Source organism: Prionailurus viverrinus, unplaced genomic scaffold (genome assembly GCF_022837055.1).
Source record: "Prionailurus viverrinus isolate Anna unplaced genomic scaffold, UM_Priviv_1.0 scaffold_39, whole genome shotgun sequence".
NCBI lineage: Eukaryota > Metazoa > Chordata > Mammalia > Carnivora > Felidae > Prionailurus > Prionailurus viverrinus.
Genome location: NW_025927607.1, coordinates 2,827,285 through 2,854,569, shown reverse-complemented (window position 1 = coordinate 2,854,569; position 27,285 = coordinate 2,827,285). Strand labels below are relative to the sequence as shown.

General features: G+C 55.0%; 1 protein-coding gene across 2 annotated transcripts in view; it reads right to left on the bottom strand.

Annotated features, from left to right (window-relative positions):
- The window catches only part of TWIST2 (twist family bHLH transcription factor 2), a 49,418-nt gene extending 23,248 nt beyond the window's left edge, over window positions 1-26,170 (bottom strand). For both annotated transcript variants that reach the window (XM_047846442.1, XM_047846444.1), the window contains exon 1: window positions 25,467-26,170. In XM_047846442.1, the coding sequence (XP_047702398.1) occupies window positions 25,502-25,984 (483 nt within the window). In that variant the 5' untranslated portion in view covers window positions 25,985-26,170 and the 3' untranslated portion in view covers window positions 25,467-25,501. The remainder of the gene's footprint in view (window positions 1-25,466) is intronic.
- Between the last annotated feature and the right edge of the window lie 1,115 nt (window positions 26,171-27,285).

The following is a 27,285-nucleotide window of genomic DNA, read 5'->3' as shown; positions in this document are numbered from 1 at the left end:
TAAGTACGAGAGGTTAATGTCAGAAATACGTTGAATTTTCTCAAATGCCTTTTCAGCATCCACCGAGATGACCCTTTCTCTTCTGACCGTGGATGTGACGAACGGCATACAGAGCAGTGAGGGTCACGAACAATTTCAGTGCTGTTGACAAATACTGCCCGTGTGTCAACGCCCAGGAAAGGACCCACAGGTGAAATCACCCTCATCGTCCATCAGTAAAACCTCCATGTCGTGGGTCTTACACTTTTGAAACATCACAGAATTTATTTTTTTAAGTTTATTTATTTTGAGAGGGAGAGAGAGAGAGAGAGAGAGAGAGAGAGAGAGAGAATTCCAAGCAGGCTCCTAGCTGCCTGCACAGAGCCCGACACGGGGCTCGAACTCATGAACTGTGAGATCATGACCCGAGCTGAAGTCAACTGATGAGTCAGAGGCCTACCAACTGAACCACCCAGGTGCCCCAGAGAATTAATTTTTCTTGTGCTTTACCTGGAATTTGGGTTAAGTTCCTAATGAGATGGGCCTGCTTGCTTTGCTTTGTTTTTCATGTTTCACGGGTTTTGGTATCACAGTATGACAGATACCCTGTGTGTTGGGGGCTGTCCCCAAAGAGGAGGGGGGCTTTCCACAGTCCCCAGGAGGAACGGACCCACCAGGGGTGCCTTTTTACTGCCTGAGTGATCCTTGAAAGAAGAAGGGAGTCATCCAGAGAAAACATACTTTGAGGCTGAGGCCATTTGAGAAGTGGTTCATGAAACATTTCACAGTCATTTCCCTAGGGCTTTGTTCTTCCCAGTTTCAAAATTCTTAGGAGTACAAAAAGTGACGAGCCACTGAGAGTCCCCGCCTCGGTTTCCCTTTGGTGAGGGCCCAGCGGCTGCCGGGCACCCTCACACGCAGCTCAGCACCGGGGCCCCACTCCGCCAAGGCCCCACGCCCACAGGCGGCGAGGGGGTGAGGATCTGAACCTTACCCTGCGGGCCTCGGGGCCCCCGCCCCCCAGCCCTGCCCGACGGGGGAGCCCCACAAGGGGCCAGTTTCCGTGTCCTTTACTTATGCTTTCTCTGTTGCACCCGAGTCTCCCACAGTCAGCCTTCGTCGGGGCCTGAGCGGCGCTGGTCCAGAGGTCTTGGCCAAGGATCTGTGAGGTGGTCTTTCCATCTGTTCACCTGTGGTTTCGAGGCGTGGGGACAGGGGAGACGCGCACAGAGGCCCGTGGCCCCCGGCATGGGGATTTGTCTGGCTCGATCTACGGCATTCCTGTGACCCTGGTCAGGCAGCTAAAGTTCACAGCGCTTTCTTGGCTCCCATCTGTTGCTGGACGTCCAGCTCGGGGGAAGCCAATCCCTGTTTCAAGGTGATGTGCAATTCTGCGGTTTCTAGCAAACGACAGATGCCGGCCGTAGGAAAAATAAAGCGTTGGGGACGAGCCCCTTCTCAGAGTGCTTGGCCGCCATCACACAGACTTCATTTTCTCTTCTCTGTTCTTTTGGCCAAATCCATTTCCCCCCACGGAGGAAGCTGCCGGAAGAATGGCAAGGAGCCTCTCCCAGGGGGTCACACTGAAGTGGCCTTCTCGGGAGGACCCGCAGCTGGGTTCGTCCCTCTTATCTGTCATCTGGGCTCCTTGAACGGCCAAGCGTCCGCCTTGCCCACTCCAGAGCAAAGAGCTGGGTCCACTGTGGCCTGAGACAGTGATGTCCTCCAGATGTCCCCTGTCCCCAGCCAGGATTTGCCCGCTTAGGTCAAACCGTTTAAGAGGCGGGAGAGCCAATGAATGTATTTCATATTTTCTGCATTGTTTCCTGAGTCTTCTGGTAGTAAGAGAAAGCAAATCTACCCAGGCTGTGTGAGCTCCGCCTCTCCCCCGTCTGACTTGATTTATTTTTGTTCCTCCGTGCATTCTACCCGAAGTCGCTGATAGAGCCTAGCTGACTGCAGGGGCTCCACAGCGGGGGGGCATGGGGAGGGTATCTCCAGTGTGGTAGAGAGAGACAGACGAGGACACAGAACCCCACTCATGCAGCCTCGCTTGCTCCCGGGGGGGGCTCGGGGGCCGGGGGGGCCCAGCGCAGGCACGTCTCCTGCCTGAATCACAGCTGGCACCCAGGGGATGTTCACCTCGATCTCCAGGGGAGAGATGTCTCTGCTCCAGAAGACGAGGAAAGGGCCGGGATTTGTGTCCTAAAAACAAAAATACCTGCTGGCAGCCGGAGAAGGACCGGGCCAGGGCTGGTGCGGACCAGCGTCCAACAGGGAGAAAGTCAGCGGGCTGCTGTCCAACCGCGACACAAATCATCGCGAAGTGTCAGCGTCTTGTAGCAGCACGGGGGTCCGGGGCCAGCTCCTCTGCCGGCATCCTCACATTTTCCCCATTCTTTTGCAAAACAAAGACACTTGGTAACTATATCGCACATCTTCAGCTCCGAGAACGTGGGACTGAAGAGAGACACTGCGTGTGCAATTAAGATAACCACAGCAGCAGGCAAGGTGGGACTTTTAGGCAACTCTGGTTTCCATTTTTTGGACCTGGTCACAGACCAAGTGTATGGGCCATCGTGTCCCCCAAGTGGCTGTTCCCCTTGACAGATGACGGCCGCCACCCCCCCAAGGTGCCCACCTTGGTCTGTGATTCCTCTTTGGGGTCTCGTAACTGGGGAAGATGGTCCCCACCCCTCACCGCCCCACCCTGGGCCTGGGCTCTGCCTGCTTGGTGCCCGGTGTCTCCCAGACAGGTTGTTAACTTCCCCAAGACACGGGCCGTGTCTCCGCAAGATCCAGAACTGCAAGCGAACCATCCTGGTTTTCTTCAGCAAATATGGATCAGTGAGCTGAGACAGAGTCACCAAGACGGCTTTGAGCCCGTGCACAACACAGTCCCCGTTCCCGGGCTAGGTTGGGGGACAGGGACAGCAGACCAGGAGATGAATCACAGGCTTCCAGCTTCTCTTGAGCAAGACCTGAACAAACACATTTTATTATTTTGTTTTTTGGAGCTGAGATGTTCCAGAACATTCCTTACAGGCTCACTTATCAAGTCTTTCCAGACAATGTGACTTTGGGTCAAGTTTTGCTTCTGTCCTGCCCTGACAGGGTAGCTTTGCAGGACACTACGTTGTGTTTGAGAATGTGTACGTATGGACGCCCAGCTGTCTTTAGCTCCCGGTCTCCCCCTGCTCCCTCCAGCCGCCTCACCCTCCTCGGCCCCATGCACAGCCTCGCAGGGCAGAGCCCTCACTGCATTCAGATCCGCTCAAGAGAAGCCTCGAGCAGGTGCCCGGGAGACGGATGAATCCACGCCTTCCTGGTTTGCAAACCACCATGACCCAACACTGACACGTGGTATCGTAACCAGTGGCTTAACCTACTTGTCTCCGTGGCTGGACGGCAAACCCTCCACAGGACAGACCAAATCACCCTCACCTTTATGTGTCCAGCACCAAGCATAAGACTGCAAACAGTCAGTGCTCAATAAATGTGAGCAGCACATAACGGAAAAGCTCGGAAAGAATAACTCTGTCGCGTCAGACCAGCTATTTGGAACCACCCACTGAGTGGGTCCTGCTGGAGGTACGTCCATGACCTTCAGATTTTCCTTCTTCAAAAGGAGGAAACACTGGTCATCTGTCCACCAACCTGCTCAGGTGCCTACGGCCAAAAGGGCATCTGTAGGGTGTGACGTGCCCACGTCCCCGGTGAGGCCCACCTCCCCCCAGGCATGTATGTGCTATTTCATAATTCACGGTTCCTAGAGCCTCTGGGAGCTTTGTGTGCGTGACCTTGAAGATGCAGTTATCAAATCGGCAGATGTGTAATCCAACTCCTAGAAAAGAAAGACCATCACCTTTTCCTCCACAGACGGGCCAAATTAAGTTACTAAGTCTAAACACAAGCAAACAAAAAAGGGGCTCTAATTTCTGTAAGGCTTTGGACTCAAGCCTGTCTCTGAAATCCGTAAGAATCACTTGTACCTGGAGGGTGCTGGAAGCCCTGACATACCCAGGGCCATGCTCCTGAGACCCCTTCTCAGACCTGCTGGGCCCCGCTGGGCGGCCAGCTTGCTCAGGGAGTGGGGACAGAGAGGGCCTGGAGTGGGGGGGGTGCCCAAGAGTTGTTCCCCTCTTCCAGTTACTATCGCAGGAACACCTCCTGAAAGTTCTGTTGGGTTGTGGTTTTTTTTTAATGTTTATTTATTTTTGAGAGAGACAGAGAGAGAGAAGCGCAGGAGAGGAGCAGAGAGGGAGACAAAGAATCCGAAGCAGGTTCAGTACAGAGCCCGACGCGGAGCTCGAACTCACAAACCATGAGATCCGAGCCAAAGTTGGATGCCTAACCGACTGAGCCACCCAGGCGCCCCCTGAAAGTTTTAACTGTAAGAAAAAACACAGGTGCAGCATTATTTACTATCAGCAAGAAACGGAAGCAACCTAAGCATCCAACGATGAATGAATGAGTGAATGAAAGGAACGTGGAATATACACACAATGGAATATTATTCAGCCATAAGAACAATGAAATCCTGCCATTTTTGATGGTGTGGATGAGCCCTGAAGGCATTATCCTCAGTGAAATAAGTCAGAAAGAGAAAGACACATACAGTATGATCTCACTTATTTGTGGGATCTAAAACAAAAAACACCTCCCAGATACGTAGAACGGATTGGTGGCCGCCAGAGGCCAGGGGTCAGGGGTGAGAAAAATGGGTGCAGGAAGTCAAAAGGTACAAAGTACACAAATCCTGGGGATGTCACGCACAGCATGGTGACTACAGCTAATAACCCTGTCTTGAATATTTGACCGTGGCTAAGAGATAAGATCTTAAAAGTGTTCATCGCTAGAAGAAACAGTGTTGTAACTATTACCGTGGCTGATGTTAACCAGACGTACTGGGGAGACCATTTCACAATATCCACAAATATCAAATCGCTGTGTCCTACACCTACAACTGATACAATGTTATATGTCAATGACGTCTCAACAAAAAGAAAAAAGGCCTACATCTGAAAGTTGTAAAAGTCAAATTAGATGATGTATTTAGGGTACCTGGACTGAAAATAAATGTATATTCCTACCTTAAAAACACACACATGGCACAAATTTTACCACCTTTGTCATTTAAAAAAATTTTTTTTAATCTTTATTGATTTTTGAGAGAGACAGCGTGTGAGCAGGGGAGGGGCAGAGAGAGAGGGAGACACAGAATCCGAAGCAGGCTCCGGGCTCTGAGCTGTCAGCACAGAGCCTGACGTGGGGCTCGAACCCACGGACCACGAGATCATGACCTGAGCCGAAGTCGGACGCTTACCGCTCTGAGCCCCCCAGGCACCCCACATCTTTATTATCTTCAAGTGTACATCTCAACAGTGAATTGAATGTTCACGTTATTGTGCAACCGATCCCCAGAACTTTTTCATCTTGCAAAACTGAAACTCTGTTTCCATGAAACATTCCCCATTTTCCTCTTGCAAGGCTTCTGTCTCCATGCATCCGACGCCTCCAGGGACCTCATGTAGGTGGAACCATGCATCATTTGTCTTTTTTGTGACTGGCTTGTTTCACTGAGCGTCCATGTCCCAGGTCCCTCCACGTTGTGGCAGGTGTCCGAACATCCTTCCTTTTAAGTTGCTCTACTGCAGGGGTAGACCACGAGGGGTTGATCCACCCAGCCCTCCAAGAACATTTCGGCTGCTTCCTCCTCTTGACGCCTGTCATGAACGCGGGCACACACATCTCTCTTGAGAGACCCAGCTTTCCATCCTTTTGGGTGTATGCCCAGAAGCAGGATAGTTCCATGTTTAACTTTTTACGGAACCTCCACGCTGTTTTCTGCAGTGGCTGCACCAGTCCGCATTCTCACGCACACCACACGAGGGTTCCCCTTTCTCCACGTCCTCGCCAACACCTCGCTTTTCTGTCCTGATGGGTGCGAGGGGATAGCTGTGGTTTCATTTGCACCTTCTCTTGCGTTTAGGGACGTGAAGCACCTTTTCTTGTACGCGTTCGCCATTTGTAGATGATCTTCGGAGGAATGTCGATTCAAGTCCTTTGCCCTTTTTAAAAATCAGATTAGCCGATTACAAATCAGATCACAAATTGTTACGCTGTAGACATTCTTTACGCGTTCTGGATGTTAACAAATTTGCAAAGATCTTCTCCCATTCTGCAGCCAGCCGTCGTCACCCTGTCCATTAGGGTCGATAAGTCCCGTTGGTCTATTTTTGCTTTTGTTGCCTGTCTTCTGAAAATTTTCCCGAGAGGGCCCAGACTACTCTTTCTGCAATAAAGTTCCAACCCCATGGTGGTGAACAAGTTATGGCAGTAGCCCGTGGCCATCACCTCTCTGAAAGAGCTCCTCACTGCCCTCGACGTGCCTTCCCGCCCTGGGTGGACAAATCCTCATCACTCACTTTTCGAGTGGGTCTGGCATGCATTGGTATCTGTCTGTGGAGTCCTCCCCGGCCACATCCTTGAAAGAAAACCACTTGAAGCATCAGACTTCTGCACCCCACTCTCCCCGCTAACATGATCGGACAGCACCTCCAACACCGCCTCGTCACGCGGCATTCCCTCAGTCACATGTCAGTCCCCGCGCCCGCCGCTCCCAGCAAGGCAGGACCCCTGTGCACAGCATCCAGCTGTGGCCGAGCTGAGCCGTCACATTTGTTCCTTCTCTACGTCCACCCCCGCCCCCATCTCCAAACCAGCCGGAATCTTGCAGATGTCAGACACCCCTGAGAACACAGGTCAGGGAACGATTCTCTCTTCAAGATCACAGGCCCCTGAAGACTGGGGGAGAGGCACCACCGTGGGGTCAGAGCGCATAAATTCAATCCCAACCAGCCCCCAGCCAGCACACGGACTGGGCCTGATGGGTAATGACCCCTCTGAGACCCATCTCAGGTCTAGAAAATGCAAGGAGTAGCCCCCACCCCAGTCGCTGGACTGTCGTGGGGACTTCATGGCTGCTTCAGGACCCTGTACTGTGCCTGACATGCAGGGGGTTCCTCAGTACTCGCTGAGCCATTAGAATACGTCCCCTCCACGCTGTGCCAGTCGCCACACAGAGCCCAGTTGGCCATGTCTGCGCCAGTGGGCACCCAGGACGGTGTGGGGAACCTGGTACCGGAGAATCACCAGCTCGGAACGCGGTGATCCAGACAGTCTCAGCCAGGGATGCTCAGCTGCCCACCCTGGAAACAGCATGTTTTATCTCGTGAGGGGCAGCTAGGGGCCCTGTGGTCCAGCCCAGTGACCGAGTGATGGGGGTGGGGGTGGGGGTGGCTGGGTCTGTGCTGGCCACGCCCCCAAGTGCCGTGCGCCTTAGACGGCCTCCTCACCTCTCCTCGGAGCCAAAGCTATGGGTCGTGTGTGCGTTAAGTCTCGCTCGGCTGCAGAATTACCGGGAACACAATGTGCACCAGAGTGAGGGGTCAGATCCAGGCAGATGGTGAGCTTGCAACCCGGGGGCCCCCCCAGCCTCAGCCCTGACCCAGGAAGGCTCCGGGGCCCCCCAGAGCTCCTTCCGAGGTAGCTGTTCCGGGGTCGGCCGAGAGCCTCCAGTCCTCTGGGAGCCCCAGGCTGGTGCACCCAGGGGCGCGGTGGCTCGGGCTCAGGTCGGGGGACAGAGCCCATGATGACCTCCACCCTCCCCTGACTGCAGCTCCCGGGGTTTCCATTACCTTCAGCCTTCCACTCAGCCACCTGCTCACGCCCCACGTGATGGGACAGCCCCCCTCAGCCCCCCTCCCACCTGGCAGTGCGCGCACGGGTCCCCGTGGTCCACCTCCCCACATCACCCGGCCCTTGGGGGTGCAAGAGAGGCCTCGAGAGATCCCTTGCCCCCGGCCTCCCAGCCCACCCAGCAGCTCCCTTCTGATGAGGACACTACTGCATGTCCGTGTTTGGCTTTCAGTCACTTCATCTGCAACACAGGACCCCGTGCTGCACTCAGTCCTTGGATGTGCCTGTTGGCACGCGGTGGGCAGGCTGGGGGACGGCGCTCTTTCCTGTTTTATTGAAAGGTACCCAGCCACGACTCTCCCATCGGGGCCCAAGCACCCCAGGAACCAGGCTGGGTTCTTACTGACCCCCCCCACCCCCAAAGCCACTAAGTAAAGCCTGGTGAGACACGGGCACTTCACTGAAGAGTGTGTTTGTGTGTGTGTGTGTGTGTGTGTGTGTGTGTGTGTGTGTTGAGGCCAGAGGAGATGACATTGCACAGAGCACAGCATTTCACTCCACAAATCCCCCCCCCCAGATCGACGTGTGCCTCTACCCCCGAAGATCACCCGTGTTAGGACGCACTGTGCCAGGTGCCCTCTCTCTCTCTCTCCACCCTCTTCTTCTGCAGAGAGCGATTTAGGGGACACGGCCCCAGGAACCCCCGGCCTGCAAACTGCCACGGGCTTGTAGAGCGGACAAGGCCCTCCCAAGACGAGGCTGACTCCACTCTCAGCAGCGAACTCAAGGCCCGCAGGCTGCCAGGAGTGTTCTCAGAAGCAGCCGGGGAAGGATAAATCACAAACGCTCTTTCCTGCCCCGGAGAAAATGTGGTTTTGGAACCCGGACCCTGCACGAATCCCCACTAGGGCATTTCTGCAACGTGCAAACACGTCCCACGTACAAACCAGGGGCCGGGCTGTGGATCGGACCCGGCGGTCGTAACGCACAACCAAGATGTGGTCCCGAAGCTGCTCCCAGGGAAACGGGCAAGCAGGTGCCTGGAGGTCATTACCAGGGGCGCACCAGACCCGGGGAGCTCGGGGTTCACCTGAAACACTGCAGGAGGACTGCCGGGGCCCCCAAGAAGGGGATGCTGGGCTGGGTACTGGAGGGAGGTGCGGAGGTGGGGGCATGCTGGTGGAGGGAAGGCCGCACAGAGGCACCGAGAGGCGACGCGCAGAGAGGCAGGTGCCTGGATCGCTCATCCACTCTGCCCCTCCTTTGGACCCCTGCCCCCTGCCGGTCCCTGCTGCAGTGCTGGGTGTGCTGCAAAAGGGCGAGACCCCTTCCCCGCCCTGGGGAGCTCATCTGGGGGACGCCTGGGGATCAGAAGAGCAGGGCCCGCGGCCACCAAGGGACCAGGGCAGCCCCACGGTGGGGCTGGCATAAAGGAGCCGGCATTCGACACCGCCCAGGGTGCCACACACCATGAGGGGCACGTGACGCACGTGTTCCACCAACCGCTTATGTGGTTAAATCAGACGTGGCCTGGGAAGGGGCCACTGGCCGCTGGTGTGAAGAAGGCACCGCACACCTGTCGGGAGAGCCCGTACCCGGAACGCCGACAGGACCGGCTGCCGGTGAGGGTGTGGGGCGAGGGGGCCAGGAGGGACGCACCGGGACCGCATGTGGAAGGCAGCCTGACGTTTCTCACCGAAGGAAACACCCTCGCCATGCGCTCCAGCACGTGCACTCTTTAGCAGGTACCCACAGGAGTTGCATGCTTACATCCACACAAAAACCTGCACGCGGATGTTTCTGGCAGCTTTATTCATAACCGCGAAAACTTGGAAGCACCCAGGGTACCCTTTGGTAGCTGGACGCACAGACGGTGGCGCACCCGGACGATGCTAGGAAGAAATGCGCCATCGAGCCACGAGAGGCCATGAAGGAACCAGAAACACGTGGTATCAAGTGAGAGAAGCCAGTCTGGAAAGACTGCAGGCTGCATGACTCCAACTACGGGATCTTCTGGAAAAGGCGAACTACGGAGACAGTTAAAAGGTCAGTGGTGGCCAGGGGTCGGGGGTGCAGGGGAGAAGGGGAGGAGCAGAGATTCTTGGGGCAGCGAAGGGACTCTACGACAGCACAGCGATGGCTCCGTGTCGCTACACGTTTGTCCACGACCACAGAGTGCGCACCACCAGGAGTGAGCCCTCGTGTGCACTGTGGACTCTGGGTGACCGAGACGCGTCTGTGGGGGCTCATCCACCGTCACACGTGTACCCCCCACCTCTGGTGGGGTGCTGCTAACAGGACAGGGCGTGCCTGTGTGCAGGTGGGGGGTGGGGCGCAGGAAATCTCCCTACTTTCCCGCCATTCTGCTGTGAACAAAATTACACTGCTCTGAAAAAGTCAAGTCATAATAAAATATTAATAAATTGCAATTCACAGCACGGAGGGACGGGAGATGTTCCACTATCGGGAATCACAGGCAATCACTCACCGGTGTAATACAGACGGGGGGTGGGGGGGGGGGGTGACCAAGAACACTGAATCTGCGTCCTTCCTTACGCCACGTATTTGTAAAGGGGGTGTGGTTTCTTTAGGCTGCAAGAAGGTTCCCGGCCCCCTACAGGAAAAGAAGCTCCAAACCAGCAAAGTCTTAATAGTACAGACCCCAAGATTCCCCCTTCTTCCCTGGCCCTGCAAGTTCAAAGGTTTAATCGCTGGGCATGAAGAGCCGAGAGATGCCCGGGAGAGGAGAGAGGCAACCTGCCCATTTCTGCCCCCGGGGACCCCGCTGTCCAGGCTGAACGGCACCCGGCCTGCCTCACCGAGTCCTGCCAACAGCAAGCTGCACGGGTGCGGGGGGCGGCGCGGGGAGGCGAGGTCGGCCCCCACCCGGCAGCGTGAGCTGGCTGGGCCGCCCACGAGCAGAGGCCGAGGGCCTAGGAAGTGCCGCATATGCTGGGCGGGGCCTCTCCCCCCTCTCTCCGACGGACTGCCCTGCTACATTTGGGGACCACCAACCACCTCGGCTGAGCCAGAGCCGCCCAAAGGAACAGCACGGCCCCAGAGCAGGAGCTGGGCCATATTTGACACAGAAGGGAAATCTTCGCTCCTAGACAGTCTGCCGAAGGCGCAGACGGCCTCGGTTCAATTCCTGCCTCTGCCCGCTGCTGGCTGGGTGCCCTTAGCTGAGCCACCAAAGCCCCTCAGTTTGCCCACCTGGGGAGTGGCAGTTAGAGACCCAATCGGACCGGGCTGTTTCTAGGATTAAAATAACACTACGGGCCGAGTGCTGTGGTCAGGGGGCGGGGTGGGCCAGCGTCTCAGCTGTGGGCACTCAGCGTCTCTGCCCGTCTGCTCTGCTCTGCGCACCCCTGCGGGGCAGAGTGCTTCTGCCATAGTCGCTTACCCCTGCTGCCAGTCTGGAGTGGGACACGGGAGCTCCTAAGACCCCTCTGCAGCCAGGTCTGGGTTGGGCGAGACCACCCGGTCCCCCCTGAATCTAGGTCACCCCAGCTACACCCTGTGAGTTTTCCAGAGCCCCCAGCCTTTCCCCCCTCCCAGATCCTGAGGCCAGGCCCCGGTGCGTGCCTGACACTCTCCACCTTACAGAGGGTCCCAAAGGAGTTGGGAAATCCCAAGGACCGCCTTCCTGAGTGCACAGGAGCTTACTGAAGGGCAACTTTGTGCAGGAATGTCCCCAACAGGCATTTCTGAGGGGGGGTGGAGCGCAACATGGACCCCGGGCCAGGGTGGACCCTGGCCTGGCATCTCTGAGCACCCAAGGCCTGCACTCACCACATACCACCCCCCCCCCCCGACCCCTCTGGGCCCTGCCGTGGCCCCATGGGCACCAGCCTCCACTCCAGTCCCACGAGCGTGTGCCCACGCCCCCTCTGCCCACGCCCGCCCTCAGGAGCCGGGAGCCGCCTCTGCCCTGCGCTCCTGGCCTCCCATTCAAGCCTCCCCGCTGTTTACTTGAACAGCCAGAAGACAGAAAGCCATGGCTCTGAGTCACCCGCTTTGCTCCACGGTCGGCTCTGATTCAGGCAGGAGGCCCACGGCGGGGACCAACCCGGCCGTTAACCTCCTGGTTTCTCTGTGTCGCGACAGCAGAAGGTATCTGTGGTTTCGGGTCGAGGATTAACGCACGGCTGGCTTGGCAGCCACGGCGTGTGGATGGGTGTGCGGACGGGAGACAACCTGGAGCACGCACACGCGCGGGGCTCTCCCTCCCCGAGCCTCCGGCCGCTTCACCGGCCGCGATGGAAACTTACAAATATTTCAGTCATGTTTCTGAAGAGGGTTTGGTCATCTGGCAAGTGTGGTCCCAGAACTTGCCAGAAGTATGCCTCAAGCGCAGCCCAGGGGTGAGAGAAGGCAGGCCTAGTGCAAATTAGATTATGGCTGAGGATCCGAAGGGGAACGCGAAACCAGGAGCCGGGGGCTGTGCCTGGGGACCCGGGGCTGGTGTCAGGTCCCCAGGGAGGGGGAGGTGTGATTCAGGCACTAGGGGCGGGCAGGGCTCTGCACAACCGGGCCTGCTGGTGGGGGGACGAGCGCCCTGGCCCACCGGTGTCCCCTCCAGTCCCGAGCGCTCACGGGCCACCACAGAAGGCCAGGGGCTAGGGGGGAGTGGTTTTAACTTCTCATTCCGATCATCAGTGAGCACAAACGCCTCCAGAAGGTAAGGGGGCTTCTGTCGTATTTCTCCTCCCAGTTTGGGTTAGGAGAACAGTCCATGAGTTCGTTGTATTTCTCCCACTTACTTCTATACATCTGAAGTGGTTTGTGATTAAGAACATACATCCCCAAATACATGGAGACGAGTTTACAAGATAAAGACAAGTGAGGGTGTTGTTAGCAAATGGGGGGGTACCACTGGGGGGGCAAGGACAAGGACAAGCGAATTCCCGAATTCCCGTCGTCGCAGGAAACCCATGCACGGCCCTGCTGCCCCAAACAAACCTGCAGGTTCCTCCAGGGAGTCAGGCTGGGCCATATTCATACGTTCTGGAAAAGTGTATCAAATTAAACTCCCATTAAAGGCACTGCATAAAAATAACGGTCAGGGTCTTGAGCCGAGGGTTGCAGAAGACAGAAAAATAATTATTTTTTCTTACGTGACTTCAGGTGGCACCAAACCTGTAACATTGAGAGGAGGGCCCAGCGAGGGTAACAAGAGGCTGGTCCCTCAGGAGCGGGGCTTTGCGATGGGCACGCAGGGGAGGGGTCAGCAGAGTCCAGACCAACGACTCGCTTGTGCACACCCTCGACTCTGCCTTTATATATATATTTTTTTAATTTTTTTTTCCACGTTCTTATTTTTTTTACTTTTGGGACAGAGAGAGACAGAGCATGAACGGGGGAGGGGCAGAGAGAGAGGGAGACACAGAATCGGAAACAGGCTCCAGGCTCCGAGCCATCAGCCCAGAGCCCGACGCGGGGCTCGAACTCACGGACCGCGAGATCGTGACCTGGCTGAAGTCGGACGCTTAACCGACTGCGCCACCCAGGCGCCCCTCGACTCTGCCTTTAAAAAGCGCTGTTTTCTTGGAGTAAGACCCTGGCATTCGCAGAAAATTTGGGAAAGAAGGAAAGCCAATGAGAATAATAAGGAGAGAAAGATCTCTGAGTCCCGCTTTGGCCGAGAGGCATTCGCTCTTGTGACAGATGCACCCATGCAAACGCACACTCTGATTCTGCAACCTGGGGTCAGAGGATCTGCTCCCCTGGGGGGCCGTTTCCCTCGATGACCAAGTATTTGCTTACAAGACACAGGTGTCTGGCTGTGTGGTGTTTCGGTGGATGGATGAACCACAATTTATTCACCCTTTTCCCAGGACATTTGAAGGATCTCGCTAATATTAGCAAAGCTGATAGGAATCTCTTTGTTGCTGGTCAGATTCGACCATCGTTCGCTCAGGATAATGCCCAAAAGCGGCCTTGCTTGTCTCGAAAGGCATTTCCAAATTTTAAATCTTCTCTTATCCATTGTCAAAATCTCTTCGCAAAGGTTTCACAATTTACCTTCTCACTGTCAGAGACGAGATGGCCTGGTGCCTCACGCTTTCCTTAATGCTGAGGGTTCTCATCTTTCCAATGTAATTTAATTAATTAATTAATTAATTAATTAAAAAATGGTATCCTCCTGCTTATTTTCAATTGCTTGGATTATTGCTGAAGTTCAACACTTGTCATATGTTGACTGGACAACTGAACTTTGTAAATTCGTATCATGACCCTTGTTTTCCACTGGGGTTTTTTAAGTTTATTTATTTACTTATTTACTTAGAGAGAGTGAGTGAGCGAGCACGAGTGAGGCAGGGGCAGAGAGAGAGAATCCCAAGCGGGTCAGCACAGAGCCCAACGTGGGGCTCTATCCCACGAATCGTGAGATCATGACCTGAGCCAGAATCAAGGGCCGGACACTTAATGGACTGAGCCACCCAGGTGCCCCATTTTCTTTTGGATTTTTAAGGGCTCTTTGTCTAGTAAGATTCACTGTACCACACATTGGTAAGTACTTCCTTCCTGGCTCATGAAAAGTTTCTGATTGTTGTAGTTTTTTGATATATAAAATTTCAAATTTTAATTCACTCAGTTATTTTTTCCTTCGTATCTTGCGCTTTGCCACGCTTGGAACGATCAGCTTCAGGAAGCAGAGGCCGTGAGGGGTCCCCATTAGTGAGTGTCACTTAGGTCCCCTGAATGTTCGCTGTTGGCTTCTGTGGGACAGCGACCTGGGTGTCCCCACCACACTCCGTCTGTGGCCACACGCTGCAGGTGATGGGTGCCGCATGAAGCATGGGCTTCGATGGGGTAAGGTGAATGCATCCCCTTGGGTTCACCAGGAAGCCTGATTTTCTATTAGCTTCGACAGCAGATGCGGCCAGGGAGTTAGCTGAGTGGGTGGACATCGGGACACCGAGGCCTGACCTGCTTTGGGGACAGTAAGAAGGGCAGGTGAGTGGGAGGGAGGGGGCAGTCTGTGTGTTGCTCACCCAGGGGCACCAAATTTGGTTCACCTCACCTGGATGGTATGTCTGAAAACCAACTGCACAATCAAGGGCCAGAGACCCCCGCTTTGTGCCCTATCCTGACCGGAGCGCGGGCCCCAGCGTCCCGAGGCTCGCAGTGCGTGTGGATATGCCCGAGGCTCCTGTTCAGGTACTCGGAAGCAGGAGAGAGGAGAGCAGACGGTCTGGGTGCACAGCGAGGGTGCGTAACCCGCTGACAGATCAGAGTGTGGCCCCTCTGCAGCCGGGAACCCACACGGGGCTGACGGATGGGGGCCCCGACATAACATGTGCCGGCTCGAGGTGACCCAGGCTCCCTGCAGGACAGGTGCACAACCAGGGGTGCGGACAACCAGGTCCCCTCCTGCTGTCTCTCCCTGGAGCCCTCCTTGTCAGCACGTGGGGACTCTCTGTCTCTCTCCCTCCCTCCCTGGTGGCCGTCCCTCTAGTGGGGCAGGGGACCGGGAATGGACAGACAGCACCATCCTTTGCTCTGGGCAACCCCACTCTCCTGGGAAGGTTCTCTGGGACCTGCTCCCAGTTCTGAGCCCTTCTGCCTGGATTCCCTAGACGCTAACAATCCATGAGCCCAACACGATCTTTGTGGTTTCTGTGAGTGTCTCAAAGTGCTGACTGTGCAACACCATGAAGGTGAGAGTGTTTAAAAAAGAAACGGAGCTAGATCGTGGCCACGGAAGTCCCGGGAAAGCCACTGTGCCGCCCCCTCCCTCCGGCGTGGCTCCTGAGGGCACAGGAGGCTCAGGAGACACAGCAAGGTGGACGGATCAGGGGAGGAAGGAGAGGAAACACCACCCCATTGGCCGGAATGACCTCGTGCCACCGTCCTGCCTGCACCGTCTCTGGGGACAGCACAAGAGCACACGCACCGCCCTTTGTTCTATTCCCAGCCCCGGGGGGGAGAGGGATTCGCTGAGAGGAGCAGCCCTGAGCCACAGGCCCCGCTTTTCAGGAATCATCATGTCCCTGGTGGCAGCATCGACCTCTCCAGGGTCTCTCTGAGCCTGAAATGGTCTGACCCACCGACAGGCCCGGGGAGACCACTGCTGGATGGGTCAAAATGTCCATGGACCGCCCCCCCCCCCCGCCCCGCTACACATGGGGAAAATGCCCCCTGCTTTCGTCTGGGTGCACTGCAAACGACGCACAAGCTGGGGCCACCCCTTCCCCATCCGTCACCCCCAAAAGTGTGAGAAGACTCAGTCCATGCAGGGGCTTCCAGAGAGATAACTGACGGGCCACCAAAACCAAAGCGTGGGCAACAAAATGTCAAGTGTGTTATCAGAGTTCTTGGACGTATTTTTTTTTTTTTTTTTAGGACCACATTAGGAAATAGATTTCCAAAGAGAAAGAGAAACGTTTTCAGGCAGGGATAACTTGGAGGAAAGGATGATGTGGTGAGCACAGAATCACGTGGATAAACCGAATAACGCCTCTGGAAAGGGGCGAGAAGCTGAAGGTTTAACACCTCCCCACCCCCCCCACCCCGCGTCGGCCCCACCGCAGTCCTACTTGTCACCAGAGAGACCCACGGTCTGTGTCACAGGATATTTTGGGGTTTGTAAAATACACATTATTGACATTTATCGTTTTGACCATTTTAAAGTATAAAGTCCAGCGGAAGTAAGCGCACAGCCCTCACGCTGTTGTGCAAGCATCATCGCTATCTATTTCTAGAACTTTTTCATCACCCCGAAGAGAAATCCCACACCCGTTAAGCAATTCTGTCCCAGGCCCCCTCCTCCGGGCCCTGGAAGCCACAGATGCACTTTGGCCTCTTCCGGATCTTTCGTCCAGATGGAACCCTACCACATTCGGTCTCCTGCGCGTGACTTCTGAGACTCAGCGTCGCGTTTCCAGGGTCCGTCCGTGTTACAGCAGGTGCCGGCGTCTCGCTCCTTCTTACGGCTGAACAACATCGCACCGCGGGGCTAGCCCGCATTTTACTGACCCCGCAGCCGGCAGACGCCCGTACTATTTTCACCCTGCGGCCCTCGTGAGCAGCGCTGCAGTGGGCACACACGCGCACGTTTTTCGGTGGAGACCCTGCTTTCGATTTCCGGGGGGCGTACAGCCAGCGGGGAGTGGCCTGGTCACACTGACTCACAGAACACTGACAGCTGCAGGGCATCAGAAACTCACTCCCTCATTCACATAGAGGGAAACTGAGTCCCGGAGAGGCGACGCCTCACCCAGGCCACGCGCAACCGCGGGCTGAGAGCGGGAGTGTCCCCCACCCCACGTTCAGCTTCAGGAAAGTCTCGTCGATCCCCTAGACCCAAGACAACGGGTTTGCCCAACAGATTAACTCGGGGGCCCAGCCGGCTCCTACAGAGGCCACAGACTGTGGTTTCCGCCTAATTAAAATTTCCCCAAACAGAAAAATGCCACGCAGGAGGAGTTTACTAAGGGAAAGTATTCCATACGGTGTCTTCTGGGAACAGTGACTTCAATAAATCGCAAAACCCACCGTGCAGAGTCACGCTGGTCACACGGAGCCACGGGCGCTGGAAAGCCCTCCCGGTGCGCGGGTTATTGGTTCCCGTCGTGCAGGACCACGCCGGGGAAAGCAGGTGGGCGCCCCAGGGACCCAGAAAGGCACCCCAGCCTCGCCCTCTGTCTGCGCTTCCCCTCGTGCTGCCTGGAAAAAGGAACATTATGTACCTAGCAGTAAACGAGATTTGCTGCATCTTTCAAAAAAGTAACGTACACCACAAGAGATGGGTTTGGAGAATCTGCACACGGCACTGTCGTGCCAGTGACAGTGGCCGGGCACTTTCCTGACGCCCCCTGGAGCAAAGTCAGAGGCGAAAACACTTGTAAAGTCACTGTGGCCTGGGTGGCCTCCTGCCTGGGGCGTGGAGGCAGAAGAATTGAGGTGGCCTTGCTGGGTGTGAATGAAGCGTCCTTTTTCCGGGAAGGCGGGCAGCGTGTTTATTCTGATAAAGCATTTTCTGCTCCCTCCCGAGGGGCCCGGAGGGAAGAAGTGATCCGTGCGCCTCCAGCAAGCAGCACAGGGGGAGGCATCGCGGCACCCAAGCCCGGGCCTTGCGTTTTCTCATCAAGAGGCCTCCACCCGCTCGGTCGCCCCGTCCCCTTTTCCCTTTAATACATCGCGAGACGCTGGATTCACGTGTGTGGAGCCTTCGGAGACCCACGAGGAGAGCAGATGGCTCAACGATGAAATTATAGGAAAGCGTCCATTTCTGAAATGTCACTAAACAAAAGTGGACGCAGCATAAGAGCTATCCTGAGACGAGTCAGCAGGCACATACATCACGGCCCTCACTTTGTGCTTATTGAAGTGGGAGAGGATCCCTATCCTCAAAAAGGAGTCCACAGGGGAGCTTTGGAATCGGCAGTGATTTAACATCCAGCAAAATCGCCTTAAGTTAATTCTTCCCTCCGAGTGTTTCACCGTGTGGACCCTTCCTCACACCTCAGCAACTCCACGAGAGATGAGCTCTGTGCGCACGGAGATCCGCCTCGGCCCTACCGACGATGCCACAAAACACCAGTGTGCGCTCATGGGGTCACCACGCGGTCCCCGGGGGGTTTGGGGTGGCTGAAGCCACTCAGGTTGCATGAGAGAAAAAAAAAAAATAAAACCAGGATACATCAGGTTTCCTGGGGTCCAGATCTCTGGCACACTTCTGGAATCACTGGAGCAGCTTTCTTAGGAAATAGTAATGATGGGCAATTAAGGACAGGGAGTCACCGAGCCCGGGCGGGGGGGGGGGGGGTGCTGGGTGGACCTTGTTCACGAGCTGCACCAAACTTCCCAGACCCACAACCGCCCGATCCCGGCGTGTTTCCTCGCCATTGTGGTTGTGCTGTCGCTGGAACCTGACGATGGGCTTTCTGTTCACCCTTTATCGCTTATCATAATATGAAAATGTACGTGGGCTTCGGATAACAGTAATAACAACACAGAGGAGCCCTCAGCTAAAGAAGACAAGAAGGAAAGCTGGGTGTAGGGGTGGGTGGTGAAGGGCACGGCTGGGGAGGAAGTGCTCACCAGGCAGGAAAAAATGTGCAAAGGATCAAATCCTTCTCTCTGGGTTTCCCACCCACGCACGCAGACATCACAAAAGAGAGGAAAATCAGTTTTGATTATAGTTAGGGACCCAGTTCTATGTGGTTCGCTTTTGCGAACAGTTTAAATTCGGGAAAACCCATTTTCGGTGAGGATGCTGTTGGTCTGTGGGGCTCAATCACGTGAAGGCAACATGTCTCAACTGGAGACAGAAAATCACGCCTTCCCCTCCCTCCTTTCCTTCCCAATTTGCAGTAAATCAGGCGTTTAAATCCCAGAGAAAGGACAGACACCTCACAGGCGGTCTCGTAAGGACGGGATTCTCGGTCCACGCAGCCTCCTGCAAGTCGGCGCAGGACCTCCTAACCCCACAGGCCAGCCTGCCTTCGGTCCTTCCACTGAGCCAGACGTCTCTGGCTGACAGGCACTCTGTACCCCCCGGGTCCGCAAAGTCAAACAATGCAAGTGGCTTTTGGTTTCTGATCCCCCTGCACACCCTTCACGAGCCAAATCTACTTTAAGAACCGAGATCAAGGAAAGGAAATAGCAGTTTGATCTTTTATTTCTAGAGCTCTCGTTGGAAGGAAGACGCTGCCTGCTTGCATCCTGACTTCCAGAACGTTAAATCAAAGTAGAACACACAAAGAAATCCACCGTGGCAGTAGACAGAGTCAGAGACTGTAAACTATGGGCCTGTGTTTTCTTTTAGGGAGTTTGTTTATTTTACAAGCTGTCCCTTCTGGAGCCCCCACTTGCCACGGAAGCAGGGGAAAAAAAAAAAAAAAAAGAAAGAAAGAAAGAAAAGAAAAAAAAAAGATCTCTTGAATCTCTTAAGAGACATGCTCAGAGTAAGAGAAAAGTTAGCGTGGCATTTTGTTTGCTTAGCAGTACTAAAACAGCATTAACAACAAAAATGTGGGCATTTTTTTTTCCTCCAGGAGGAAACCGGCTTAAGTTTCCCTTCCCGATTCCCCCCTCCTCGAAGCAAAAGGCTAAAAACCTGCCCTAAGTTGTTCTGTGCTGAGTGGCCCTGTCTGGTGCTCGGGAAAGTCTCAGGGTGGGACCACAGACCTCAGTTACGGGGTTGGGATTTCATGTCTGGTCACCACCAAAGGGTTAATGAAAACCAAGGTTTCTGCCCAAATCTTTCCTGAGTCAGTCCCACACCAGATCTCCACGTTCAGAAAAACAAATGTGAACTCTGTCAAAAACGAAACAGTGGGACATACAAATCTAATGCCAGACAACATAACTAAATTTACCATTTCCACCCCCCCCCCCCCCCACCAATGATGCTGATGACTATTTTTTTAAAGGCCGAATGTGAGCTAAAAAGAAAGAGTATTTTCCAGTAACTGAAAGCTCTTTGGGTTACCCTTCATTTCACTGATGGGGAAATTTTGATCGAAAGAGAGGGGGATGTGCCAATTTTAAAGGTACTGGTCTTAGAAGTTGAGAAGTAAAGTTACGATCCTATAGAGGGGGTCACGAGAAGCCGGGTCCTCTCCATTCCCCCCCCCCAGTCAAGTAACAGAAGAAAGCGTATCGGGATGGGAAACCGGGTTCTAAGCACCAAGTGTCCACAGACCCCACGCGCTGAGCTCCCTCGACCACGGGCTTCGTACACATAATCGCAGGTGTCTGTTACTCTGAACCATCGAGCTGCACGAAAAGCAATACCGATATTCGCAGCAGGCAAAACACTGTTTGGGTTCAAAACGACCCTATCGTCAATTAACCATCAGAAGTTTCTCTCGTGCCGGCATGAGGCTGCCTGCTGGCTTTCCCAGTTTCTGACTCAAGTCTGCTAGAGCAAGACCACCCTTAGTACTCACTGAAGAAAAATCCCATTGTGACCTAGTTTACATCAGCATGAAAATCACATCGTTAATGTCACTGTATCACATTCCAAAACAAACATTAAATTAAGGCACATTTAATATAACTAAATTGCGTTCGAAGGTTTACCACTGAACCAAACACAAAATATGTTCCTAGAACAAACAAATATTACTTTAAAACAACCATGACTGAGTTTAGGGTTTGATCTCTCCCTCTCCTTCTCTCTCTCTCTCTCTCTCTCTCTCTCTCTCTCTCTCTCTCTCTCTCCTCTTCCTCTGTGTATGGCTCTAAATACTAAAACTTTAATCTCTACACCTCTTGGTGAATAATTTTTACAAATCGCGGGCTTTAGAATTATGTGTGTGTTTCACGCATGTCAGTGTAGATTTAGTATCTTAAAAGCAAATGCTGGGTCCGTTTGGGGTAAATATTTCATAAAATTTATTTGAAAAATATTTTGTTTCTGAGGATAGGAATAAATACCAGGATTGATTGGTATTTCTCCTCTCAGATTTTCCGGGATTCCACTCTAAGAATTACAAGGAACCGCCTTTAACTCCACATTGGAAACACACAGGGATTCTACACATTCTGAAAACAAGTACAACAGGCAAATGACATCAAGAAAAAAAATGGGCTCAAACCACATTTTTAGTTTATTACCCCAAGACGAGGCATAATAATTCCTTCTATGTGCTTGTTTGGATATATGAAAAATTTTAAATTCTTGTGGAATATCTTTCCTTGAAACTTTTCATTCTGAGGTAACTGTAGATTCACATGAAGTTGTAAGGAATAATACAGAGAAATTCCCTTATACTCTTTACTTAAGTTTCCCCCAACGGTAACATCTTGCAAAACTATAATGTAATATCGCAACCGGGAAATTGACACTAATACAATTTCCACGACTTAACTCACATCTCACCAGTTTTACGTGCACTTGTGCGTGCGTGCGTGCGTGCGTTTCATTCTATGCAACTTTATCACACGTGGACACTCAGGTGACCATGCGGAATTATCTTTTTGAAGAGTTTCTGTTTGCAGTATTCCATCTGGCCTTTACTTTTGAATGCATCCTGTCTGTATCTCTTAGGTTAGATTCTCCTTCTCCTTTATGGCTGCTTCTTGGCTACAGTAACTTACTCACCTCTTCTTTGAGTTTTATTGCCTCATTCGTGAACTCTTTGCTGGTGGAGAACTTTGTATTTGGTTTGCTTTCTGCAACACATTTATCCTTTCCCAGGAAGAGACACATACATAAACAGACATTCCAGCATGCATTCACGGAGTTTTTAAAGACACCAGTGAGAATAGATTAATATAAATACTAAGCTTAAAAACTGTCATAAAAGTTCAGCCTTTAAAATTGGCTTATTAAAATATTTGTTTTTTTTTTAAGCCCAGATTTAAACTAAACTTATGAGTTATAGCGCTCTGCTCAGAGAGAGTTTACGTTATGGTCTTTTTGCCAGGCTAGAGGAATCTGGCATCTGTAATGTCCGTCCGGAATAGAGTGGAACAGGGAAGATGGAAACTCCGTCCTTTCGGGCTCAAGACTTGTCTGAAAACAGTATGGTTGTCAGAAAACCTCAATACAATACTATATTTCAAACGACCTCAAGCAGCCACTCTCACAGCCCCATCCCACCAGCCCCCGCTCCGGCCAGATGCATCAGGCAAGGTTGAAAGCATAGCTTCAGATACTTAGACAATACCCACATCTCGGAGGTCACCTCCCTATACTGCATCTTACCGATGGCTATTTTATAACAAAACATCACTTCTATTCCTGGGAGCTCAGTCTTTCGGTCCACTTCTTCTGATCAATCAAAAGCTCTCCTGGGATTCTGCACATACATTCTCCACGGGGAATTGATTTTGAGATCGGTTAGCATTCCAAATAGAGCAGTTAACAAACACCTCCAAGAAGGAAGTGCCCAAGAGGGAGGAACAGGCTTACACACTTTTCAGATGGTGAGAGGGTCATACTCTGTTCTGCAAAGTGAGTACAAGTTCTCGGGGGGCAGGGAGCAGGGATAAAAAGTAGTTTGTTGAGTACAGTAACTTACTGAAAATCTGCATATTGCACGAGTCAGGGAAGATGTTTTCTTTAATGACAAAGCAGAGAATAGGAAAAATGTCTGCTAATCGTCCCCTTCCTCCAAGCCAGGTGCCTCTGACCCTGCTTCTAATGAGAATACTAAAAGTTTCTTTTGAGTTTTGTCCGATTCGATGAACCCAGCTGACCGTCCAAAGACACCTGATTTAGTGTGTATTTGTGTGTTTAAATACCAGGCCAAAGAAGAAAGCCAGGGTAAATATTAGCACCAGCTGAACCCTCCACCATTTTCTGTGCCTCTCTTTATATCAAAGGACAATTTAGGCTTTTTATGGTTGCTGCTGTTTGTCTGGACACATGTGAAAGCATCTCATGTTAAGATATTAAAATCACACGCGATTTACTGAAAAGTCTAGAAACTGTTTGCTGATACAGATAACTAACACCCTGTCAGTTAAAAATGTTGCAAATAAATAACAAATGTCATTTAGCAACATTTTCAGGAAATCAAACCAATCATGATTGTATTTCTATTCAGACAGTGTGATAAAAACAAACAAAAAATACAAAAACGCTTGCCTAACGAGTCTGATTAAGTAAAAACAAGGTGTATCCATAGTCATTAGTGTATCAAAAATTTACACGTGTCCCTTCTCTTCTCCTAGAGCGTGGTTATCTCCCTAAAGAAACTGGTTTACTAGAATTAGCCTGTTACATCCAAGTATATAAAAATAAAAATACATGGGCCCCCATGTGATCATTTGCTCTCTAGCTGAATGTGTTATCTGCTATATTTTAAGCATTTTTCCCCCCAAAAAATCAACACTTTTAATGAACAAGGTGCTGCCTTTTATTTTTACATAATCTTTACTTGTGATCTATGTCTGATTCTCTAAGCTGGAGGAATGTAATTATTTTTAAATGAATTTTAAATGATTTTACTAAATTTTTCATTAAGGTAATGTCTCCTGGAATATGCTTTCAATAATTTTCTGGAGGGAAGTCTTAATGATAATTCTGTTGACATTTCCCTTAAACAAAGCTACGCATGTATGTTTAACAAAGATGACATCCCTCATCTGTTTGTCCTTTCTTCAGATGTGATGCAAACTCTGGATGGTAAAAAGGGTAAATGGAATTAGCTAATGGAAGCTCATAATTTAGGCAGCAGAACCCAGAATTAATGTATTAACCCCCCGTAGCATTTTACTGCACAGCCAATCCAAACTTTCTTCCCCAGAAAAATACGTGATTGAGAAACTTTCCATCTGTTTTTGACGAAGATAGGAGAAGATACCCGTGTTATTCTCCACTAAAAATTCTTTTTTAAAAAACCTACAAAACAATCGTTATCTTAGGGGGCTGTTTCAGCAAAAGAATTTTCAGTGGCACAGAAATAAGAACTTTGTAAAAATCCACCTGTGCTGGATCGGCCTTGCGTGGCCACAGCAAAACCATTTGGAGATATTAGAGACCCACATAAAAAAAGAAATAGATATGTTTGGGAGCACGGGCGGGGGCACGCTCAGGATTAATCTAAATTCCTTCTGTGTGAAGTAGAGACTTCGAAAAACACTGCGAGATGAACAATGAACACGAAACCGAAGCATACGAGGTAGTGAGAATTTCTACCCTCCCCCTCACCAAGACATCTTGCACCCTCCCCTTGCCCAAGAGGGTCCTTTGGAAGGGAGATGCCCACCGGCCTCGCCGAGCCTTCTGGAAAGGACGGCGCCTCCGGAGTTAAGCTGGTCTAAAGGGACTTCCAAGGTGTCTCCTGAAAGGGAGCCGGTGCAGGGCGCCCTGAGCGCTCTTCCGGAGCAAACCAGAATTTCCAAGGCTCTCGGCGGCTGCGTCCCCTCCGCCTCCTCCCGCGCGGGGCCTGGCCCGCCCCGCCTGTCCCTTCCCGCAAACCCGCTTCCCAGCCCGGCCCCGTCGCGCGATGCTGCGAGGCCGGGACGCAGCGCGGGCAGAGCCCCGTCCCGGACTCTTCCAGGTTCAAGGCTGGAACCAGAGACTCCCGGCTCCACCTGCCTGCGGGCCACGGGGTTCCGACCCCCCCGCCCCCCGCCCGCCACCGCCCCGTCCAGGGCCGCCCCCGGCCCAGGCGCTGCGGTCTCGGCGCCCCGGTCCCGGCCCTGTCTCCCGCGCTCCCGGGCAGGGCCGCCCCGGGCTGTCCCGCCGCAGCGGCCCCGGAGCCGCCAGCGCAGGACAGCGTCCTCCCGCCCTCCCCGGGACAGCCTGGCCGCCGGCCCGCGGCTCTGCGCCCCTCCCGGCCGGCCGGGCTCCCGAAGTCCGCCAGAGCCGCGCGTCCGCACCACGAACGCGCCCCGCGGCTCCGCGGGCAGAGGGCGAAGCCGCCGCCCGGCGCAGCCCGGCTCCGGCAGCCTCCCGCGCGGCCTCGGCCCCGCAGGGCGCACCGGGCAGAGGCTTCCCGTCCCTCCGCCCCTGCCGGCCGCCCGCCCGCCCGCGGCTCCTCCGATGCCCTCTACCCCCGACAGTCACCCACAGGCGCCAAGGATGGGGAAGGACGCCTGTCACCGGCCGCCACCCCACCCCACCGCCGACTGACACCCAGCGGGGAGGTCTGCAAGAGGCCGCAAGGGTGCCCCTGGGACCCGGGAGCTTCCCGGCCGACCCCCATCATCTGCCGCCGCGAGCCAACACGCACCCCGAGCACGCGGCCGCGGGCCGCGGGGCCTCCCCGAGGAGGGCGGCACGGGCCGCCCGCCCCCCCACACCCCCTCCCCGCCCCACCCCACCCCCACCCCCCACCCCCGCCGCGGAGGGCGCCGGTCGCGCGCGCAGCACCTACCCTGGCGCGCGGGTCCGGACGTGGGTGGCGCGGCGCTAGTGGGAGGCCGACATGGACCACGCGCCCTCCATGCGCCACACGGAGAAGGCGTAGCTGAGGCGCTCGTGGGCCACGTAGCTGCAGCTGGCCATCTTATTGTCCATCTCGTCGCTCTGCAGGACCTGGTAGAGGAAGTCTATGTACCTGGCGGCCAGCTTGAGCGTCTGGATCTTGCTGAGCTTGTCCGAGGGCAGCGTGGGGATGATCTTGCGCAGCGCCGCGAAGGCCTCGTTCAGCGACTGGGTGCGCTGGCGCTCGCGCACGTTGGCCAGGATGCGCTGGCTCTGCAGCTCCTCGAAGGACTGCGCGCTCGGGCTGCCCTTCCTGCCGCGCTTGCCCGGGGTCGGGCTGCCATCTTCGCTCGACTTCTTGCTGTAGCGCCGCTTCCGGCCGAAGCGCTTGGGCTGCCTCTCGAGCTCCTCCTCGCTGGTGCCCAGGCTGTCCACGGGGGACACGGGCGAGCTGGAGCCCTCCTCCATGGCGCCCGCCCGGCGCGCTTGGGGCTGGGGGCGCGGGGCGGGGGGCGGGGGGGGGGGGCGGGCGCCGGGCGCCGAGCGCGCGCCGCTGGCCAAGCCCGCGGTCGCCGAGCACACGCTCCCGGAGCTGCTGGAAAGGCTCTGATTTCAAGGCCGGCTCGTGCAAAACCGAGGTCTCCGGGAGAGGAAGTTATTCTAACTTTTTTGGAAACTCTAGCCGGGCTGGGTTGCTAAATAGTTGTCAGGAGCGAGGGCGGCGCGCTGATTGGCCGCGGCGGCCGGGGGCAGGACGAGCTCTGGGGCCTTCGCCGGCCGCCCCCGCCCCCCGGCGCGGCACTTTCAGTTTTGCCTCCCCCTTCGGCCCCGGCCGCGGCGGGCACCCCGGAGGCCGGGCCCTCTCGCGCGCCGCGCGCGCCCCCACCCCGGGATCCGACCACCCTCCGGCCGCCCGGCGCCCTGGGCATCGCGGACCCGCTTTGTCTGCCGCTTAACGCGCAGATCCGGCTCCGCCGAGGCTGCGGGATCTCCCGGGGGCGCGAGGGCGCGAGGGGCGCGGGAGCCGAGTCCTACCCTAGAGGCGCTCCCAGGAGGTGAGGACCAGGCGGGGAGCCCCCGGGGGTGCCCCGGCCTGTGCGCTCCTTGGCTGCCCAACCCCCGCCCTCGGGCGCGCCGCGAGTCCGCGCGGCGACCCTCACTGTCAGCCCGGGGTGGAGGACGTGTGCGGCCAGGGGTCCCGGCGCCCGGACTACGGGCGTGCGGACACCCGGGAGCCCGCGGAGATGCCGCTGGCCTCGCGCGCGCCGCGGGAATCAGGCCACGCGCGCCGGCTCTGCCCAGGCTTTGTGTCCGCTGTGGTTTCCCACCCTGACTTTCTGGGGATCCCCGGCCCCGACGCCCTTTGCGGACCCTCCTTCTAAGTGCTTTCTCACTGGAGCGCCGCAGCAGCGAGCCTCTGCGGGAGCGCCCGGTGCCCACCGCGCCCACCTGCTCGGCCCTGCCCGCGATGCCGGGTGCGGGGCGGGCGCGACCGTCAGGCCCCTCGCGCGGGGTCCCAGCCTCTGCGCTCCCCTTCTGCTTCGCGCGCCGGCGCGGGGACGGAGGGCAGTGTGGGGAGCTGCGCCGCCTCCCCTGCGCCGGGCGCCTGCGGGCAGGAGGGCGCGGGGCGGCGGGAGCGCGGGGCCCGGCCTCGGCGGGCGACACCGCGGACCCCGGCCCCGCGCCATCTGGACGCCGCGCGCGGGCGCGTTTGAAGTGGTCCGGGGGGCTCTTTGTTCGCCAGGCCGCTCTGGCTCCGGGCCTGGAGG